Source organism: Typopeltis vanoorti, chromosome 15, assembly GCF_054136105.1.
Source record: "Typopeltis vanoorti isolate ZY-2024b chromosome 15, IOZ_Tvanoo_1.0, whole genome shotgun sequence".
In the NCBI taxonomy this organism is placed as follows: domain Eukaryota; kingdom Metazoa; phylum Arthropoda; class Arachnida; order Uropygi; family Thelyphonidae; genus Typopeltis; species Typopeltis vanoorti.
In genome coordinates this window covers 37765101-37789148 of record NC_143563.1, presented here as the reverse complement: position 1 = coordinate 37789148, position 24048 = coordinate 37765101, and the positions used below count along the sequence as shown (strand labels likewise).

General features: G+C 34.9%; 1 protein-coding gene across 1 annotated transcript in view; it reads left to right on the top strand.

Moving 5' to 3' along the window:
- Window positions 1–24048, top strand: part of LOC150098640 (uncharacterized) — a 134874-nt gene that overhangs the window by 73808 nt on the left and 37018 nt on the right. The window contains exons 6-7 of the mRNA XM_090405833.1: window positions 2481–2636; window positions 10500–10837. Of these exons, the coding sequence (XP_090261959.1) occupies window positions 2481–2636; window positions 10500–10837 (494 nt within the window). The remainder of the gene's footprint in view (window positions 1–2480; window positions 2637–10499; window positions 10838–24048) is intronic.

Here is a 24048-nt window from a genome sequence, read left to right as displayed (position 1 = left end):
TTGTATAACCTCAATGTCAATACATCTGTGGGATTGGATGGTATACCAGCTCGTGTTGTACGAGAAGCAGCTAAAGAATTGTCAGTACCCTTGACCATTTTGTTTAATTTGAGTCTCAGGTCTGGGTTAGTCCTGAGGGGGTGGAAAGAGGGGAAAATAGTTCCACTGCATAAACGTGGTTCCAAGACTGCTGTTGTAAATTACCGACCGATTAGCATATCAGGAATCATTGTCAAGGTCTTAGAGAAATTAGTCAAGAAAAGAATACAGGATTGGATAGATGAAAATGGGATATTGTATGGGGGACAACATGGTTTTGTGAAGGGTAGATCATGCCTCAGTAACTTGCTCACGTTTTATAACACAGTGACGGCTGAACTGGATAGGGGTAATGGGTTTACAGTAATACTACTGGACCTTGCCAAGGCTTTTGATAGGATACCACATAGAACCCTAATCAGTAAACTGGAGCAGATGGGGATAGATATAGGGTTGGTGAGATGGATAGGAGGGTGGTTGAAGGAGAGATACCAGAAAGTGGTTTATTCAGGAGTGGAGTCTAAAAGACGGCTTGTGACTAGTGGAGTGCCACAGGGCTCTGTTCTTGGACCACTGCTTTTCAATTTGTTCATCAATGATATAGGAAAGGATATGAGAGGAAGTGTTCACTTGTTTGCTGATGATGCAAAGTTGGGTAGAGCAATTATGAGTGCACAGGATGTCAAAATTTTACAGGATGATTTGGATAGTTTGGAGGACTGGGCTAGGAAAAATGGATGTCAAATTAATGTGCCAAAGTGTAAGGTTATGCACTTTGGGGTGAAAAGAATAGCAGCAGTATATTGCATTGGTGGAACCGTACCCCAGGAAATTGATGAGGCCAGGGATTTGGGAGTGTTGGTGGATAGGGAATTGAACTTTAGGGGGCACATTGCAAAAGTGACTAAGACAGCTCACCAAATCACTTGTCTTCTGAAAAATACTTTAACATGCAGAGACAAACAAGTTATTGTTCCTCTGTATCAAGCCTTGATATGACCCCATCTGGACTACTGTGCCCAGTTATGGGCACCAGGGTTTCTTCGTGATGGGGAGGAAGTTGAGAGGATCCAGAGACGAGTGACCAAGATGATAGCAGGTCTGTGGAATGAACCTTATGAGAATAGGTTGAAGATTTGTGGGTTGCAGAAATTGGTCGATAGGCGAAGGAGGGGTGATATGATTGAGACATTCAAATTACTGAAGGGTTTCTATAGGATTGATCCAGAAGATATTTTTGAAAATATGACTGGTGGTGGGAGGACTAGGGGCCATGAATGGAAGCTGGGCAAGAGCATGGTTGACAAGGGTGTTAGAGCTAGGTTTTTTGCTTGGAGAGTGGTGAATGAGTGGAATAAACTTCCAGAGTATGTTGTGGGTGCTATGACCGTGAATGAATTCAAGGCAAGGTATGATAGATACTGTGTGAATGTCGAATAGTTGTTCTTGACATGATGTTGGGGCCTCTCTCGATGAGTCTGTCGACTCCTTGGAGTTGCCTGGAACAATAATAATAATAAAAAAAATATTGGTTTAAAAATGATAGCCTTTACAGGTTGATTGTCATCTCATACTTTTTGATTGGCATTTGTACACAAGCTGTATTAATAAAAGTTTTTGTGTGAAATACAGCTTTTTTTCTTTTTTTTTTTTTTTGCTCAACGATGCGAGCCCTTTGTTAAAATTTCCATAGCTCACCACTGTATATGTATAATTTCAGACTTTTAGACATTTAGACTTGTAGCACTAGAGAGAACTAACAAAAATAGTTTTTGTTAGTGTTATTAAATAACACTAAATAAATAAAATTTTTATTTAGTTTTATCAAAAATTTATCTTTAAGTGTATCTAGGATCTGATAATCATGGGATTATCTGATATTCTAAAACTAAATTACTTATAATTAATAGCTGATATTTACCTCTGCATTATTTCATTTCTTGCATGGATTTTACTATATTCTCATGGGCTTATGTCTAATATCCTGTTGGAAGAAATCATTCATCTTGATTTCATTTCCATTAATCTCTTGCTGGGCTTTATATACCTGTCTGATATCTGTGCTGGAAATCATTCTCCTTCTGATCTTTCATGTTTCCGAAGGTCATTGTGCATGTTATGTTGTGTTATTTTCAAGCTGTAATCTTGCATTATGTACTTGCCAGGTGTAGCGTTTTAAATTTTTCATGCTCTTTCTTCCTTTTCCCATTACTGCATGTGAAAAACATCTCATCTGTGCATTTGCAAATTAAATAAAATGAAAAAGAGAATTATCCTTTGACTGTAAAGTATATCATTGTTAATAGTAAACCCAGTTTTGAATTTAAAATTTAAATATAAAGTAAATAAAGTAGAATTTAATGTTAGAATGTGTTTGCAGGACCAAAAATATATTAATTTTATTGATTCTTCATACTGTCCATTAATTGATGTTGATTTAGTTTGGTAGGAAAAAGAAGAAATTTAGAGGTACAATTGGTCCAGATGAACCAAAACCAGTAAAAAAAGTTGAAAAACATGAGGAGGAGGAGGCAGAAGGTGCAGGAGACAATTTATCAAAATATAAATTGCATGCTGCAGATGAAGAGGAGGATGAGGTATATGTTTTCAGTACTATTTTTGAAAAATGACATAATGATACATAACCATGATGCGAATGATCCAATTTTATAATTATCTGTTGATATTTAGAAAATTTTCCCATCACTCTAACATGCTAATAATTAGTATGTTATAGAGTTATGTTACTTGAAGACAAGACTTGAAAGTAGCATGTTATGCTGCTTTCAATTCCCTTCCGGAAGATTTAAATGAACTTTCTGGTTGTAGTGTGTATGGTATTTTGAACTCTACTCAGAAAATAGTTCTGTTATATTTAGTTATTTTATGTTTTGATGCTTCATTATTTTTATTGATATAAAATTTGTTTTATATTTGAGTTTTAAAATATTGTTAGCTTAAGTAAAAATGGTGCCCATACATCAGCAGCAGCAGGAAAAGTTTCAGCTTAGAGATCGGTTTTGTTGCATCTTTCCTAGATGTATTGCAAAAGTTGTGATATATGCTTGTTGATATATGGGAAATAATTATAGGGATGAATGAAGAGAATGAGAGTATTAAAGTATACAAGAAATGTTTGAAAAAAGGAGAATAGCATGACCAAGAGTAAACAAAATAACAGGAAATAGTAGTCATGAAAGTTAAATAAACTTAAGTGAGAGTTAATGAGAATGAAGAGTAAAATGTAGCCTGTATTAAACATTTGAAGAAGTGAAATTGAATTTTGAGAAAAGTAGTTGATGTGAATGAGAGAGAGAGAAGAAGTTTGTAAGGTGAAAGAGGTGTCAAAGGATGATGACATTCTATAAGGATTTGATTCTTAGAAGTGTGGTGAATGAATAAAACATTTTCAGGTGGCATAATGATTACCAATAACTGAGGCTTTACTTGGAAGAAATGAACATGTCAGGGTTAGCGAAGAGTTGTGGATATAAATGACAAAATAATGTTAAGAAGGATTTGAAATATTTGGCATGGAGGGACAGATTACTAGCATAGTTGGAAAAGTGGTTTGTGGATTGTCCAGATAGTGAGATAATAAATGGCTGAGATGTGCGAAGCAAAAATTGAGAAATTTTTAACAAAAATTAAATAAATAAAATAAATAGAGCAAACTTGGAAGGAAATTAGAATGTTTAAAATAAATGGGCTATGCTATAATTAAATAGATGGTCTTATATTAACAGAATGTTCAGAGCCACTTAATGAAAGAGAGAGAGAATGCACAAGGCAGGATAATGTGCGGATAAGTACAGTATGAGAGAAATTCAGAAGCATGCATCACTGCTAATGGTCGTAACTTTGAGCACCTGATGTGAAACCATATTATGCATCCAACTACTGTTGAACTGTTCAGTTACATCTAATAAAGTTTTTTACACTACTTACTGCCTTGTGTTATTTCTGTATCCTTGTGTCCCTGTTAGTACCTTCCATCGGCATTGCTGGTCATGCTTTCCTATGTGAATATGGTTGATTTTGACATTCTCTACCTCCCCTCAAAGTTTGTACGTGAAATTTTGAATCACCCTGTATAGGTAATCACTGTAGGGGTTCTCTATAGTGATTGTCTGCTATACATGACTAAGTTTGCATTATTGTTAACTTCCTAGTAAAAATCAACAATTTTCTTCCAAGTTAATCTGTTATTTATCAGCTCTCCAATATCACTGCATTTAACATTTTAGTCTTCTAAGGCACTTTAATTGCATTATTCTATCGATCTTGGTTGGTTGGCCTCTGGATTTTGATAAGATTCTCATAACTTTCATGTCTGTGGTCTGGGCTTTGATCAATTGTTTTGCTTCTAACCTTACTCTTAGATCCATAATTAATATTGGTTTGAACTCTATCTTGTATACTGCTAGTTTAGTGTTTTGGAAGCAGTTATTCAATCTAGTTAGAGTTTCTTTAGTTAGTGACTTCAATTGAACTTGTAACAGTTTTCTTTGTGCACTAGGTGCAAATGCATCTAGTTGCATTAGGTGCAAATTGCATTCGCACATAATGCAAAGGCAATGATATATATAATTTTTTGTTTTCCAGTAATGAGCTTATGGTTAAATAAGGTAAAAATTAATGCCTTATAACTAGTATTAGGCTTGAGATTAATCTTGGACATCAAAGACACAAATATATATGGTTTACTTACTGAAATCTGTATGTTTGTAAAATCTATATGAATGTTTCTGAAAAAGTATTATCAATGCATGGAAGATTGAATAGCTTGGAAATCTTTTATCCAATAATAAAAACATTTCAGAATATCTAAGGGTCAAAGCCAAGTAACTTATACTCTCTATTGGCTTAAACTACAAATGCATATGATGGTGCAGCATAATGAGATTTTATGCTGGCTGGGGTTTTGCCTGGTTAAACAAGGTCCTCACTGATTTTATCAGGGAACCAGGGCAAATAGTGAAAAGTCAGCTACTGGAAGAAGCTCCAACTCAGCATCTAGAAGAAGAAGAATAAATCCATCATCAGAACAACTGAAGTAGGAACCATTAATGTAAGGAGTATTAATGGAAAGGAAATTGAATTTGCAGAAGAATTGGAAAAGTACTACATGGACATAATTGGTATTACAGAGACAAAGAAGACATAACAGTGAGATATTACTAAATAATAAGTATAGGATGCTATTTTCAGGTAATAATGATCAAGGAAAGAAAAGAGTAGCAATAGCATTTAACATCAAACATGAAGATAAACTTTTTGATTGGAAGGCAGTTTCCAGTAGAGTTATGTGGGCAAACTTCAAAATGGGGAAATGGACAATGAAATTTATTTCTGCCTATGGTCCCACAGAAACTTCTTCTAAGGAAGAAGTGGAGGAAATTTTTTGAATCATTAGAGCAGGCAGCTGGCATAAAGAAAATAGAGAAACTTATTCTTGTTGGAGACCTGAACAGCAGAGTAGGAGATGAATCTCACCAGGCATATAGGAACATTTTGGGAATACTTAAAGAAAAGTGCAAAGCTAATAATAAAGGCAAGTATATACTGGACTTCTGCTCAGGACACAGACTAGCAAATTGCTAACATCATGTTCCAACATAAAGATGTGCACAAGTTCACATGGAGAGAAGGCACAAGAAATAAGAAAGCCTCATTGACTATGTCATTGTTGATAGTGATATCTTCATGCACATTCAGGATACAAGAGTATAGAGGATTTGAAATTGGAAGTGACCATAGCTTAGTACCAAGCAGGATAAAAATGGATATCACATTGAAAAGAATAGTATGTAAGAATGAAAGTTGAGCAGCTTTTAGAAGTAAATTGTAGGCCTGACTGAGAAAAATGAAAGAAAGAATGAAACAGTTCAAAAACAAGAACCAAATCTTGAAGTCTCAGTGGCAAACTCTGAAGAAAACATTGATTGATTCAGCTAGAGAAGTATGTGGTGAAGTTGTTTGCAAGGATAGAAAAATAAGAACCTCATGGTGGAACACAAAAAGTTAAAGAAGCAGTCCTGAAAAAGAAGTGATTTGCTAGGAACATACCAAAAGTTAGCGAATAAGTCAACTAATGCGCTGAAAGAATACCAAGAAAAATGTAAGACAGTTAAGGTATGTGTAAAAGTAGCTAAACAAAAGTCATGGAAAGAATACAGAAAATAAATATCAGGAAGGTAGCAGAATGTTCTGGAGGCTATTGAAGAAGTTTAGAAATGGAAGAAAGAGTACTGTAAAAGGAATCAAAGATAATAAAGGGGACATGAAAACTGAAGAGAAGGATATCCTAGATGTCTGGAGTAATTACTTTGAAAGATTGTTAAACAAACCAAGCAGTGATCACGAACCATACTAGAAAATTTTCGAGAGAAATGCAGAGGAGTACAATATCAATACTTGTGGTAGAAAAAGCTGTCAAAAAAACTTCAAATGCAGAAAGCCAGCTGGAATAGATGATATTCTACCAGATGATTTCTGATTTATACCTCCATACCGATGATTGGAGTAGAGCTCTCATAGTACTCATCTATAAAAAAGGGAATAAAATTGAATGTGAGAATTACAGAGGAATTTCTCTACTAAGTGTTCTAGGTAAGATTTATTCAAGTGTACTTGAAAAGAGGTCGAGAAAGATTGTGGAAGAGAAATTTGGAGAAGAGCAAGCTAGGCTCAGGCCAAATAGCAGTTCTAAGTTAGATTTTCACTTGTTGAGAAATCGTGGGAATAGGACAAGGATGCACTTAAGTTTTGTAGATTTGGAAAAGGCATACAGCAGAGTGCCCAGAGAAAAGCTTTTCAAAGCACTACTGGGGTGAATGAAACATTATACAGAGTGGCATAGTCTGTATTTAAGTTGTCAGTCAGCAGTAAGAAATGAAGGAAATACAGGAAGATGGTTTCATGTAAAATCAGAGATAACACAAGGATGCACATTATCTCCATTGTTATTTATCATCTATATGGATTACATTATTAAGGAAAGTGGTATTAAACCCAATATTAGAAGTGAATATCAAACTTATCTCTTTGCTTTACACAGATGTTATACTCCTAAGTCAGCAATAAAAAGACCAAAACTATGAAAATAGGCAGGAGCATAGAAAACTTCAGCTGCATTCTGAATGGAGATCCTATAGAACAAGTAAAATATTTCAGCTATTTAGGCATAGTTTTTAGCAAAGATGGCAGGTTAAATCTAGAAATAGACAACAGAAAAAGCAAAGTTGGTATGGTGGGTAGCCAGCTGAATAAATTTATATGGAATAAGAGAGAAAGCAGCCCAAACACCAAACTAACAGTATACAAGACAGTGTTCAGACAAAACTAGTTTTGAGTTAGAAATAAAGCACTTGTTTCAAAGCCCAGAGACCACAGATGTGTTCTGAGAAAAATTAGGGGAGTGAACTGATGGCATCAATAGCAGACTCATATATTAAAAATGAAGATATTAGAAAGAAACTTGACACTGTTAGCATTTAAAAATGTGTTAGCAGAGCTAATCTAAGGGAGTATGGCCACTTAAATAGAATGGGTGAAGAAAGGTTAGCAAAACAGGTGTTTGATGCCAAGATGGCAGGAAAGAGACCCAGAGGAAGACCAAGGTCTAGGTAGATTGATTCAGTCAGAAGTGCTTTAGAAGTGCAAAATGTTAGATATGACAATATTTGATTGCTGACAAATAATAGACTAATCTGTATGAAAATTGTGGATAGGAGATTAATAATAATATAAATTTAATCATCTATTGCTGTCACAGTAGCCTGAACACCCCTTGAGGGTTCATGTCAGGGAATTGATGATGATGAATATACCCCCCCCCCCTCCACAGTAAGCATGATTTTGGCATGTGTATACGCAAGGTTTCATTTCATATTAAATGGCATTAAAATACCGATATCTTGGTCTGAAAATAACAGACCATCATTGCTGACTAGTTTAAAAGAACAGTGAATTTCACATTCTTGATATGGGCATATATGTTAGAATTGATAATAGGAAATTAGCTTGTATTTTATAAATAAAAATAATTATTATATTTGCTTAAGAATTTCCCAAACATTTGGTAAAGAAATATATAATCCTTCAGGTTTGAGTAGTCTTGGAATTCAGTTTAAATCTTTCAACTTTCAAATGATACCTGTGAAGTTTTCATTTCTAAAGTAATTTTATTCTAGAGTTTTGGTTATTTAAGTGTGCTAAGAACATATCTCTTCAGTCTCATAGGATTCTGTGGTGTTGTCAACCAGGTGTTTCATGAAATCCACATGTTACATGTGGATATCACATGTGAAATCCACAAGTGGGGGGAGTTATATTCATCATCAACATGTATCAATATTATGTAGGACAAATAGAATGATCCTGAGAAATCAACATGTCAGAACATGTTAAGGATGTGGAAACCAGAGAAAACACAAATACAAATTAGCCTTCTATATAAGTAATGAAGGTCATCCTATGCTTTGTCAGAAAACAGGAATGCTGTGCAGTTACTCAATGCATAAAAACCAAGGCATCATTACTCATGAAAAATCTCATTACCTTGATGGACCTGTGTTTCACTCAGGATTTCTCCGTGAGTGCAGATCATAAAGATGCCTCCAACGATCTCGATCTTGAGCCTCTCTTCCCTGCCCATCTCATCATGCTTTCATATACTGTAGTTACCACATCTTCTATGCTTGATCTCTTTCTTAGTTCTGTGTTTATAACATGTTCCATTTTGCTGATGTTACAAATCCTACATTCTATTGCATGCTGAGTTATTCTGAAAGTCTCTTCTTTTTTTGTCGTGTTCCGTGTTTCTGATCCCTATGTGAGTGATGGAAGAATGTCACTATTAAATAGTTTTGCCTTTGCAGAGATGTCAAGATTTGGATCAGTAAGTGTTTCTTTTAGTCTGTTGAATGATAGCCATGCAGCTTTCTTTCTTTCTTTTTGCTAGTTATTCAGAAAAAATCACATCAATGGTTCTTGAAAAATGATTTAACAATTTTTGTCAGCATGAGATTTTTCATAGATTTTTTTTCCCCCAAATCTATGAAAAATCTCATGCTGACAAAAATTGTTAAATCATTTTTCAATAACCATTGATTTGATTCCTGTTAGCTTTTTGGTATATGAAGGCCTCTTGTCATTTAACATATCAAAAAAGGGTGTTAAGGATGTTAATCTTAGCTCACCAAGAAAAGAAAACTATAGTCACTTGCTGGTCTGGTTGGCTAAGGGATTAGCATCCTTTTTTTTTTTTTTTTTTTTTTTTGATATGTTAAATGATAAAAGACTTTCATGTAAGAGGAACATGATAAAGAAAAGAAAGTGATCATGACAACATGTGTTAATGCATAGTGGAGTGGTGAATAATATAGAGATGAAACTGGAGGCAGTTAGGTAGTTCTAATTTTAGCATTATAATACAATACTGCGAGCCTGTGTAGCTCAGTGGATGTGGCATTTGCACACCACCGCGCTAGGCCGCACTAAGGAAGTCTTGGTTTCGAGTCTAGTCGGCGACTAGAGGAAATTTTTCTAAGCCTTTTTTCAACCGGTTCCCGAGTTAGTCGATCTCTGGCACGGGCAAGCAGGTTTTTCCTCCCGGAAACTCGGGTTTTTTCGTCCTGTAAACTCAAGAAAATCAACCGTAGAACCCACATTATTTCAAACATTAAATATATTGTGTTAGGGTTAGAGACCACGAGATGGCGGCACATTTGAGCCGTCTCTCTTCACTGCGTACCGCTTAATTAGTGATAGCCTTGGGCCATCTGTCTCTGATTGGGTACCAGTGGAGATTGAACTGCCCACTCAGTCTCCAAAAGTTAGATAGGGCTAAATGGCCTCGCCTACTCCCGTATATACGGGAATAAAAAGGCGTTAGCTGATTTTTTTTTTACAATACTGTAGAATAATATATTAAATTGTTTTACAAATTGTGCCACTATAGCACATTTTGAAGAAGAAACTACTGTCCTTTGGTTGGAAAGACATGGGCTTGAATTCCATCTAGGAGATAAAGCACATTGAGGGCTTTTCAGATGGTGTGTTAGTTTCCTGTCAAAATAACTAAACACAAACTGGTTTGTGTTGTATTATTCTGCATACAGTTGATAAACAACAAACTAGGATTTATTGCAGAAATTTATTGCAGTTGATATGCCACCATATCAACCGCAATAAATTGGGTTTATAAAAGTCAGTTTACCTACAATAGGTCATCAAGTCTAATATATTAATGGAAAATTTTACAAATGAAAATTGTGAAAAAATTTGTTTTAAAATAACTTATACTCAGTTTTGCAGACTTCCACTTCAATTACATATAACTTTTCAGAAATTAATTTTATGATTATTATAATGTTATAATATTATTAAAATTAAATGAAATGACAAAAACATTTGTCTGAGCCTTGACTGTTATGCTTCATTACTTTAATATTTAGGAAGAAGATGAAGATGATGCTGACTTATCTAAGTATGACCTGAGTGGCTGGGGAGATGATGATGATGATGATAAAAATGATAAGAATGAAGATAAAAAAGATGTTGTAAAGAATAATCATAATAGGACAAATTCAAGGTCTCGATCACACTCGTCATCTTCTCGATCATCAGCTTCCTCTCGCTCTAGGTCAAGATCTTCCAGCCACTCATCTCGCTCTTCCCAGCATTCTCATTCAAGATCAGGATCATCATCATCGTCATCATCTCATACTCATTCATCATCCAGTTCATCAAAGCAGCAGCAAAACAAGGGAAAAAGAGCTCACTCCAGGTCCAGGTAAAAGGGAGGGTGGTAATGGTTGCAAGGTCAATATCGTTTTTCTTGCTCATTTTTTCTGTATTGTTAGAATATATTTTTATATATATATATCAATATATATATATATACATATGTAATTATAAGTTTTTTGGTTATGGTAATGCATTTAGGAGATTATATATATTTTAAAATATATATGTGCCTTGGTTTGCTAATTTTTTATAAATGGTGTTTCTAATCTATTGATAGTTATGACTAGAGAACTTATATATATTTACTGGGATTCGTTTATCTTTAATCATTTTAGAAATTAGCTAGGAGAAAAAATTTTTTTTTAATTTGTTCATCTCTTGATGTATTAGTAAAGGATTACTTTTAACGAAAGTCATGAATAAGAACCATATGATATATATTGGCCATAAAATTTCACAATGGGATACAGACTAGTTCACTGATTTTACTCTTCTAGTTAATATTTGGAACAATTTATTTTGTCAAAGTTATGCTCCAAAGAAGTTTCTTGGTATGTTCTTCAAAGAACATTTTTTTTTCTTAAAAAAAAAATTCTATTTCAAAAGTGAAAACTTCATTTTCTTCAAAAGGATTGGTAATTTACTTCCAGTGCATTTTTATACTTCATCAGGAATGAATTTTGAAGTTCTTTGATGTAGCTATTACCCGTGTATCCTCAAATTTTTTTAGTAAAAAGAAAACCTGTATTAGAAGACATTTAAATTGTTTAAATCAAATTATATATTGTCTTTCTGAAGCAATTTAAAGGATGCAGTAATTAAACTTTTGGATGTACGAATTCAGAATTTATAATAGCAGAAAATGTAACACTGTTTTGAGAAATATGTTACTTCAAAACTGGCATAGGTATGCTGAATTTTCATTGCTGTTCTTTATTAGTTTAACTGATTGCTGCTAATCTAAATAATTTAATCTAGGAGGTTAGAGGAAAGACTGACATAAGACCTGATTTATTCAACCTAAAGAAGAAAATGTGGTTCTGGTATTCATGTCTCTTGTTTATTTGAATCTTGTTTGGATGAACAGCTTGTTCATCCAAAATAAGAAAGATGACACTCACTTAGGATTGGGCTTACCAGATAGATAACATAGAGACAGTTGTCTTTACTGTTTTTTGACAGAGAAAAAAACATAGATATGAACTGAAACTACTTCAGGATTTTATCAAGAAATTCAGAGAATTCAGAAATGTATGGGAATGGAAATTGTATTCAGTGGAGATGTCTCAAGAGAAGAGACTAAGAATTCATGAATTTTTCAGAAGTTAAGTCTATTTAAATTCATATATAATAGTACAAAAATGACGAAGTAAATGCCAAATGGTATGAACTCTATTAAGCAACGTCTTGGCAATTTCCCATTTTGGAAAGGATGATCTACCAATGGTTTATGGAGGTCAGTTGGACAAAAATGTCACAGGATCCTCTAGACCATGGTTTTTTATCCAGGGGTTCTGCAAGAGATAATGATTGAATAAAAAAAAAAAAATAAGCATTGTGCACACCTGTGTTTGTGTGTATGTAAAAAACATAATACTTTTCATGCAGAGGTTTCTTTTCATAAGACCTGAAAATTATTTCAAGGGTTCCTCTGGGCTAAAAAGATTGAGAAATGCTGCTCTAGACTGACACTTCTGATTCACAGAAGAAACATTTTTTGTAGTGGTATGTGAGGTGGCTTAAAGATATAGGATTACACCAAATTTAGAATAAATAACCTACAAGATGCAGTAGAAAAACAGAGGAGTCTAAAAAGTTGGAATCTCTAAAAAAGTTAAATAGAATTAAGTATGAAACACGATGCTTCCAGCTTTTCTAGACAACACAGAATATCAGGGAAACACAGAAGAGAGATGGAAAACTTCACCCAGAATTGCTACAGTAAGCTCTACTTGTCCATGTAGTATGTCATTCCAATAAAGTTAGAGTAAAGTAAGAGGAGAAAATATTCTTTATAAAGCCCTGACAACACGGTTCACTTGGTACCCAGATGAAAGGTAGAATACCCAAGAAATGGAAATGGTCTAAAATCATCCTTATCCATAAAAAAAGAGAATATTGACAAACTATAGACCAGTATGTCTCCTGTCCTATCTCTATGAGATATTAACAAGAACCATATTAAATGGAATCAAAAACACTATGAAAATAGTAGCAAGGAGCAAACAAGATTTAAAAAATAATCCTTTACAATTTATCATATATACATACAATAAGCCAACTAACTAAAAATGCAGAGAATAGCATCTTCCACTCCATCTGCTATTTATTGATTTCAAAAAAAAAAGAAGAAAAGAAAAGCATTTGAGAGTAGAACATAGCACAATTTTTCAGATTATGTGCAGTCTCTACATTGTTGTGTGTAAACTCTGTATATGATTGTTGGCATAGGAGAGGTCTTGAATGTTACACATATTAAGATAATTACTTCGACAGATTGATCATGGAGTGTGACAACATTTGGAAATCATTAATTAATATGTGTAACATTGAAGGCCTGACCTCCCTTATGCCAGCAATCACATAGTTTACTACAATCTAGCATCTACAAGTTAAAAACCTGGTGATTTATTAAATTGATGAGCTTTGTCATTTAGCGCTTTCACAAAACGATTTTATCTTTTGTAATTATCCTAGTATCATAAATATAAAAGTAAAAACATGTATTAGCATTACTTCCATGCCTCCATGGTGTCCAAAGACTCAGTGTGAGAGGCTGACCACAATAGCTATCAGACCTTGTCTTGAATACATTGTGTTGAAGTACTTGCCACTCACTCTGACAAAATCTTCTTCTCTTCTGTACTCATGTGGCCTTAGTACAGTTTCCAGGGATGAACTCTTATTCTCACATCACCCAGTATCCAGGTCAATAATTCTGCTGTATCTGTTTGATAGGCTCCTCTCACCAACTTGTCAGGCATATCACCCTTCCTCCTATATGTCAAGCTCTGAAGATCACATTTCCTCAGTCTGTCTTCATACTTAATATTCTGGAGTTTTGAGACAGTCTTAGTTATTCTCTCTCTCTCTCTCCAATATTTCGTTATCATTGATATGGCCAGATGACCATATCTGTGAACAGAAATTCTAGTTAAACCAAATTAGTGCCTTATACAGTGGAACTATCACCACCTTATCCATACATGTTGGATAAGGCATCACATTGTAGCAGCAGTTTCTGGGTAATACAACTATTGCAATATGTTTCCTGAACTTCTGTTCCCTATCCACCAAGATCCCTATATCCCTTGTCTTCTCCACCTCCTGAAGCAAAGATCCTCTGATATGGTAAACCTCACTTCTTTGGCCAAAGTGCAGAACTTTACACTTAGCATTATTGAAACAGCATTCCCATTCTTCAGCCCAAAGTGCCAACCTATTCAAATCCTCTTGTAACAACACTTCAGAACTTCCTCACATTACACTTCCTAATTTAGTATCATCAGAAAACAATTGAATATCTCCTCTCACACCATAAACTATATCATTGATATTTAAATTAAACAGCAGTGGTCCCAGAACCAGAACCCTGTGGTACCCCACAGCTCCTATCAGTCAACCATTCCTGTAATAAAGCTATCAAATGACTATCCTTTCCTATCCTACTTAATTTCAGTGATAGTTTATTGTGCGGTACTCAGTGAAATGCTTTACCGAAATCTAAATAAATTACTATATCAGCATCCCCCCCCCCCATCTAATACACTATCCTATCCTTCCCTTAGGATGGGTTGAGTCCTCCCTAATGAGGAGCTTATGATGAATTAATTTAGCCAGTTTTCATTGTTCCTCTGCTGTATCCCCTAAGGATGATATTCATGACTATAATTCATGTGTGTTCACGGGGGGGCCAGTTGGCCTGTTCTAGGGGACAAAAAAAAACCCAGAGTTTCCAGATGAAAAAAAACCCCCTGCCTCGGTATAAGACCAACTAACTTACCTTTCATAAAAGACCAGATAAAGGTTCCTCACGTCACTGACGGGAATCAAACCCCGGTCTTTCCAAGCAGAGGACTTCGTCTAAGCTACAGAGTCTCTCATCCAATACGCTAGTCACCCTATTATAAAATGTAACCAAGTTATTAAAGCATGGCCGTCCCTTAACAAACCCAAGCTGCTCTCTTGAGAAATTTCTATTCTCATTGATCCTGATTTGTGTTCTGTCACTAAACCTTTCTAACACTACCGTTAAACTTGATATGCACATTGTCTTATAGTTTGACACTACTGACTTGCATTCTCCCTTGTGCAATGAGACTATTTTTCCTTCTTTCCACTCTTCTGGGACTGTTCTTAATGTCAGACTTCTGTTGAACAACCAAGTCAAGGGCACTGCCATCTCTTTTGCACATTTTCGTAATATACATGGTGATATCCCATCCAGTCCATAGCCTTATTAACATCAAAGTTGCTTCATAGTCTAAACACATCGCATTCTTGAACTGTCAGTCTTCTGTCCCCCTTCATATTGCTATTCAGCACCATTCTTAGCCCCCCCCCCCCCAACACACGCACATGAAATTCACTAACAAAATGCAGGTAACCCTCGTATAACACGGTTGAGATAAAAACATGTCTACAAATTGTAGTAACCCTTTATCTTTTCATATGTATTTCACAATGCGACTTGAAAATCAAATTTTATCTTTGTTAAATTTGTGTCTGTCCATATCGCACATGTAGTTATAAATAGCGAATTTATATTAGGGGAAAATACCCTTCAGCATGCATGTACGTCAATTTATCGTATAAAGTGTTTATTGTTGAAAATTGTCTTTGTTTTCTGCAGGAAAGTGCATTAAAATCATAAGTGTGTTAATCTCAAGCTGAGCACTTTATTTTCTGGTAAGTTACATACTAATTAATATGTAATGCTTTTTTTTATGTAAAAAAAAAAGCATTACATATTAATTGTGGCCATTACATATAGTAATGGCCACAAACCTCAACTAAAGCGAAAAACCAACATTAAAAAGAAAATTTATTTCTCTCGAATAAAAAATTAAAATCTTGGTTCGGTTGAAAAATGGAGAAAAACCAAGAGCTGTTCCGAGGACTTTGAATTTAAATGAATCAACAATTCGAACAAACAAAATGAACATAAAATCCGATAATGTGTTTATTGCTGCTGGGTCAACGGTAAGTGCAAAGCACGTTGTTCGTGTACACGATATTCTAATGGGAAAAATGGAGAAATCTCTAATGATATGGATAGAAGATTGCACTCTGAAAGAAAATTCCTTTGGATGGAAATCTTATTAAACAAAAAGCTCTCACAGTTTATAAACATTTATGATGCAGACCAGGTGTTCAATACAGATGAATCTGGGGTTATATTGGGGAAAAAAATGCAAAAACACACCTATATTTCGAAAAATGAAAGATCAGCTCCTGGATTCAAAGTTTTCAAAGATAGAATTACTTTACCGTTTTGTAGTAATGCATTGGATGATTACATGACAAAACCAATGTTATTAACCGATCCTCAAATCCTTGTACCATGAAAGATTAAAATATGTGTACTTTATTTTATTTTGCCTAAAACATTTTATGCATTATGTGCAATGAAGTTTATGTACAATTTGTAATTTTTATAATTTTATATTATGCATTTGTTTCATAATTTATATATTTTCATAACTTACATGAATTACCTGAATTAAATAAAAATATATTTTTGTTGGATTCTGAAGATTAACCAACTGCACTATAATCTCTACAGCATAATATCCAACACAAAATAACTGCTGATGAGCGCAGCTCACCAATATTTCCTACGAGAGTGTGTCCCATTGTTGTTTATATAATTTTTTAAAAAAAACGATTTCAGAACATAACCCTACTTTTTCTATGTGATCTGAGTCTTGCATAACGCGATTTATATAATGCAGCGTTTCTATGGAACCTAACATCTGCGTTATACGAGAGTTACCTGTACTTTTCACCTAGTTTCTTATGAAGTATGCATACTTCATTGGGAATAGAGTTAAATATCAGTTTGAAAACATATATTATTGGGATGATTTCTAATATATATATAGGCTAATGAAATCAGTTGCTAAACTGATAGTACATGTTGCAACATCACACACACATGCTTTGTTAATCTGTGTTGTAGTTGTGTAACATCTGTTATAACCTAGTTCTGTATATTTTAGATTTTTTATGTATGTTGATTGGTTTAGGATAATGCCTTCATTTTTATTACACCATATTGGACGTTGTGTCATTCATTTCATTGACTTCTTCAAACTTGTAAATATAGTTATTAAATTATTTAAATTAGGAATTAAAGAAAGAAAGGAATTAAATTCTTTCCTTCGTGGTTACATAGTGATCAGAATTCATTATAAAAATTATGGAAACAACTACCATGTTACAGTAAAACTTCAGTTTAATATAAACCAAAATAATCACTTGACATTTCGACCTTCACATTAAGGTCATCATCTAAAGTATACACATATATACAAATAAACAAGCTGCACTACAATCTACATGGTATGCTAAAGTTACATTGATTTGGTCAACCTTTTATGTACAATTTGTAATTGTAATTTGTAAAACTACTGGCCTGACCTCTGGTGAAAAAACAAAAAACCCTACTACATCAACACTAGTCCTGTTGTTGTTATTATCTATTTGGTTACAAAAATAGATTAAGCCAGAGAGTAACATGCTCACACAAAGTCACTCATATAAGTAGACATATAAATTAAACCAAACAGTATGGATGGTGGCCAATAAAAGCTGAAATAATTGCTTTAGAGTCCTAAAGTTCAGGGTTTGCTGGAAAACTTGAAGAACTAAGTGGGCTGAATGTGTCATAAAAATCCCAAATTCTTGGGATTTTTATGCCGCCATTATTGTTAAGATTAGGATGGTTAATAAAAATTTCGCTGGCTTCTTTAAATTTGCATTCGTACCAGGTTTTTGTATGATGTAAAGAACAGGTACTTTTCCAATCAGTTTGGCATAGGGTATTAAGAGCTTGATCTGAAAGGCCTGCTTCACCAAAATTGTTAAATTTAATGTATAATTTGACGTATCCGTAAATATAATGTATATTTATGGATACGTCTAGTTTCCCCAATATAAGGTAAGTTACAGGTGCAATAGATACAATAAACTCCAGGGCGAACCAGTTGCGGGGAGAGGCTCCTTAGAGAAGTTGAATGTTTTTGATTTTATAGGTGGTTTAAAAGAGGCATTAAGATTATAATGGTGTAGAATTCTATTTATTTTTTTCTGATAACCCTTTAATGTATGGGATAGCTATGGTTTTACTGTAATCTATATTACATATATTTTTTAATGAAGTTTTATGATGAACTTTATTGATAGTATTTTTGCTATAGACATTATTTTAAAATGTGTAGCTAATAATTTGTAATTCTTGTTTAAGAACTTGTCATTAGAGCAAATTGGTATATCTCTGTTGTTGAGGGTGTTAATGACTTGGTGATGAGGATGGTGATATGAGTTAGCATGTATATATTGGTGGTATATATGTAGTCTTGCAGCAGACAGTGAAGAATAGACTGCCTGAGGGAAGATGTGTATCCAGGAAAGGAAGAGAGTTCTTATTTTCAATTTCGATAGTAAATTATATGCATTCATGTTGTTTGTTCAATTGGCTGAGGAACGTTTGGCGGCTATGTGGTCAGATAACGAAAACATCAATTTTTGAACACATTGCTCAAAAGCTTCCATATAAAAGTTAGCAATTAGGGGGGATAGTGGTGAGCCCATGGCCATACCGTGTTTTTGTAGGTAAAAATTATTTTGCCACATGAAGTAACTGGAACATGGTATGTGGGCAAAGATAGCTGTAATGTCGGAGGAAATTTCTTCTGTAAGAGACGAATTGTGTCTCTTTGGTTTAATTTATATATATACTTATATGAGTAACTTTGTGTGAGCATGTTACTTTCTAGCTTAATTTATTTTTGTAACCAAATAGATAATAATAATAATAACAGGACTCGAATGTTGATGTAGTAAGATTTTTTTTTTTTTCACCAGAGGTCAGACTAGTAGTTTTAACAGTTGACAAAATCAGTGTAACTTTAGCATACCATGTAGATTGTAGTGCATCTTGTTTCTTTGTATATGTGTGTATACTCCAAATGGTGATGTTAATTTCAAGGTGAAACTAATTTCAAGAGTGGAAGAGGACAGAGGTGTACAAAGAGAGAAAGCAAGACGCCAAGAGAGTTGTGGCGAAGGCCATGGCATATCAAGATCTGTATGATCAATTAGAAACAAAGGAAGGACAGAGAAAAATTTACCAACTAGTGAAATGTAGAAATAAAGCAGCAAAGGACATCTTACATGTGAGGCAGATCAAAGATGCTGAAGGAAGAGTATTATGGAGGGATGTGGACATAAGAAACAGATGGAAAATATACTTTGAGGGACTTTTGAATGAGGAAAATACAAGGACTCACAGAAGAGATGGGCAGCCTTCTGAGGGGATGGTGCAGAACATAAGTAGAATGGAAGTGACGGAGGCCATGAAGAGGATGAGGAATGGAAAATCGGTGTCCCCCAACAGAATTCCAGTGGGGGCATGGAAGGCACTGGGGGAAGAGGGAATTTACCTGCTGTGGGACCTGTTCATGAAAGTTTGCCAACTGGAAAATATACCCGAGGAATGGAGGGAGAGTACTCTTGTTCCCATCTACAAGGGTAAAGGGGATGCACAAGACTGTAAAAATTACAGAGGAATAAAGTTGATGTCCCACCCAATGAAGATCCTAGAAAGGGTTCTTGATGGTAGATTGAGGAAGGAGGTGGAGATTGCAAAGGAACAATTTGGCTTCATGCCTGGTAGATCAACAACAGATGCTATCTTTGGGTTACGACAGATGATGGAAAAATATCGAGAGAAACAAAGGGAGCTACATCTGGTATTTATTGATCTGGAGAAAGCATACGATAGAGTGCCAAGGCAAGAAGTCTGGAGGTGTTTGAGGGAGAAGAAGGTGCCGGAGAAATATGGCAGGTTGGTACGGGAAATGTACAGAAATGTGAAGACAAGTGTTCAGACCTGTTTGGGACAGACAGAAAGTTTTCAAGTAACAGTTGGCTTGCATCAAGGGTCAGCATTAAGTCCGTTTCTGTTTAATATTGTGATAGAGATGGTACCAGAGGAGATGAGAGAAGATGCACCTTGGATAATGTTGTAGGCAGATGACGTCTTGCTGTGTGTAGATTCAAGAGAAGAAGCGGGAACTAAACTGGAAAGATGGAGAAAAGTACTGGAAGAGAGAGAGAGAGAGGTATGAGACTGAGCAGAAGTAAGACAGAGTATATGTGTTGCGCAGTGGGCGGCAGCAGCCAAGAGACAGATCTGGAGCTGGAAGGAAATGTCATCAGGAAGGTGAGAGACTTTAGATACTTAGGTTCAGCAGTGGAAGAAGATGGAGGAGCTGAGAAGGAAGTGGGATGCAGGATACAAGCGGGTTGGAGGAACTGGAGGGAGATGGCTGGAGTGTTATGCGATAAGAGGGTGCCGATCAATCTGAAAGGCAAAATTTATAGGACAGTAGCGAGGCCAGCTATGACATATGCTATAGAAACTGTGGCCCTGAGGAAAAATAACATCAGCAAGATGGAAGTAGCAGAGATGAGAATGCTTAGGTGTATGTGCAGTGTGACCAGAAAGGGTCGTCTGAGAAATGACTATGTCAGGGGAACAGTGAAAGTTATGAACTTAGGAGCGAAAATACAGGAGGCAAGGTTGAGATGGTTTGGTCATGTGATGAGGAGGGAGGACGAATATGTGGGAAGAAGGGTCATGCAGATGGATGTGCAAGGAAGGCGGAAGCATGGGCGGCCAAAGAAGAGATGGAGGGAGCTGGTAGAAGAGTACTTGAAGATGAAGAACTTGGATGTGGTGACAGCCCAAGACAGGAAGGTGTGGAGGAGACTCATTACAAACAGTGACCCCACTTAAGTGGGAGAAGCTGCAGAAGAAGATTAAACTGAAATTTTACTCTAACAACACAGTAGTTGTTTCCATAATTTTTATAATGAATAGTTATTAAAGTTCAGTGCATGGCATTTTTGTTTGTTCCCATGTTGCATGTTATTTTTGTTAGTATTATGATAAGCCAGGTCTGATTTTTTTTTATAGAGTTTGAAGGCAACTTCGAGGTCATACTGTTTTATCTGTGGCTTTTTTGATAAATAACATGTTTGTAATCCATGTTTTCCTCCATTTTTGTAGAGACATTTTGTGGTTTTTAGAATACTATTAATAGTTTTTAGATTATAGCTTTTTTTACAAACACTTCTTTTAGATAATCCATTTCTTTTTCCTTTGTTTTAATTAGGAGCATTTATGATAAATGCTTTCATTTGTGCCCCATTTCTGGACAGGGGTGAGAAATAGAATGTAAATATCTTCTAGTGTGGAATTTTTTCTTTTATGAAAACTAATCAGTTTTGTTTGGTGACTGATTAAACTATTCAAGAAGTTATTGAGACTGTTGTGTGTTTGTGTGGACCCTGGGCAGACAAGGAAAATATTACTGACAGAAGGTAGTCATATTTTAGGATTAGTGTGCATCTCTTCAAAAGTTTCTATATAACATATATTAGCTAGGAAAGGTGAAAATGATGTGGCCATGGCTGGGTGTTCTTTCTGTTCATATGTTGAAATTGAAAACTGCAGAACCCTACATGATTTTTTGTGAAACCCTTATGAAAATTCCAGTGAAAAAAAATTAGTGGACAAGGAATTATGATTGACTGGCTATGTGTAAAATATTTTCAAGAAAAAAAGTAGCATAACTGTCCTAGAAATGCCGATTTAATAAAAATATTTATTCACTCACTATGTATATGTATGAAGGATTGTATTTTCACTTCTTTCTTTTCAACAACAAAGATGTAACATTAATCTGCCTTTGAGAAGTGGGGGGGGGGAGTTTTATCTTAAGGTGGTGTATGCTTCTTGGCAGTTGTCAGCGGTAGTTCCATTAGCTTCTGTCATTAAAAAAAAAAACCTTGCTCTAGAGATCAAACATGGAACCTTTTCAAGCCACTTCAGGCTCCCAATAAGCATGGAAGTGGTCTCACACTGGACGAACTCTCTTTAGCTGCCTTACCATTAACACCTGACATGTGGTGAGTACACTGGTCCAACAATCTTCCAATAAATGGTTTCCTGTTGAAGATCCCTGTGCTCCACAGCCTGGTTTTGCCCTTCCTAGGAAGATTTGTCATCTATCAACAGGATCAGAACTAACCAGGGTGGATGTGGCTACCTGCTGCATAAATGGAGACTATCAGGCCACCCTTATTGTGATTGTTCCCCTGTAGCCCAGAAGATCACTCATATTGTGAATGACTGTCCAAGGTGCCAATTTCATGGTGGTGGCGGCTTCCAGGACATCCATGAGTTGACAGATGAAGCCCTGGATTGGCTTTCTGGACTGGTTATTGACTTGTAGCTGCTTTTGCCATAAGAATAAATAAATTAAAAAAATTACACAGTTTATGCATTTTTTATGACTGTCACCCATATGTTGTAAACCTATAGTACAATGGGTGGGTAAGGATTTTTTCTATTTGTTATTATTAAATATATATTTTTTAAATTTTATTTTATTTTTTGCATAATCTTGGAAACCTTGCTCTAGAGATTAAACTTGGGAACCTTTTCAAACCATTTCAGGCTCCCAATGAGCATGGCAGTGGTCTCACACTGGATGATGAAATTCATATATATATATATATATATATATATCACACACACACACACACACACACACACACACACACAGGGCAAAATTTGAACCTACAGCCTGTTGGTTGAAGAATAGATATGCTCATTTAATAAATAATTATAGTTTCAGAGATGTCCCTTGATCAAGTCATTTCTTTTCTTTTATTACAAGTGCTTCAATTATGTATCTTCTAAACTTCTGTAGCTGTTATCTTTTGGTAGGCCCATCAACTTGTTTCTGTAATCATTCAGATCTAGAGTTATGGTTGCATTTGCCTTATTAAGGGAAAGAATTGTCAATATCAATATCAGATTAGAGTTATCAGAAATAAGTTTGTATTCTTATCATTCACAACTGGCTGTTGACCTTTAGGACTTGGATTGATTTCAAAACATATCAAATTGCAGATAAAAATTATTAAAATTTGAAAAAGAAATTTAAATGTTTATTGAATAAGAATATACTACCAAGCAAGTCTACCCACTAATAAAGTCATTAATTTATTTTCACATGTTCTCTCACAAGCTGTAACTGAGTATTTTATCTAAAGGCTTCAATTTTGCTGTAGTTCCTGATTTCATATCCAAGTTGGTCATGGCAAATACAGAAAAAGATCTCCATGGAATTCTGAGAAATGCAGCTGACATAATACATACATGCAGCAATTTCAATTAATTCTAAACCACCAACTGGAAATACTTCTAAAGTAGAAGTCTTTAAAGCTCTCAACAATACGTATATCAGTAACAACATTTTAGTACTGTAAGCTGAAGTATAATTTGCATAAATAGAGATACTTTATTTTATGCATATTCATGGCTGAATGTTTGTCAGATAAAACTAGTTTACATTCATTCCATCTGTGTTGGGAAGAACTTATTTATTATTTATTTCAAGTAAGGCTTAGATAGCCAATCTGAAATTCAGATAGCAGTTTTTTTTTTTTTTGGCATAAAATTATGTAAACAAACTGGAACTTGAATTTTTCCCTTCCATAAAAAAGAAGTGTTCTGTGTCATACATCCATTTGACAAACATAACTGTTTGCTAGGTTTCAAAAGTTTGTTCATTTAGTTATAAACTTCTGGGCTTATTTCTAGAAAATAGAATGCATTATGTGCTACTATAATACAAAATGCAATGGAGTAATAGGGGAGAAACATGTTGCAATTACATATTGGCAAATACAGAAACAGATAGAAAAGCTGTGAAATTGTCTGGTTATTTTTGTGATTAAGAAACAGATCTATGGTGGCATTTTTTTTTTTTTTTTTCCCTTGAAATATTTAGTTTGTCTAGGTTCCATTTCAGAGATTTTGTATATTTTCTGTGTATCATATACAACTGTTATTCACTTGTATCTCAGTCACAGTTTTGAATATACAGACTAAATTCCTCTTGGGAGATAGTAGATAGTGAACTAGCTAGATGTAATGGGACATTGTGCTACAGAACA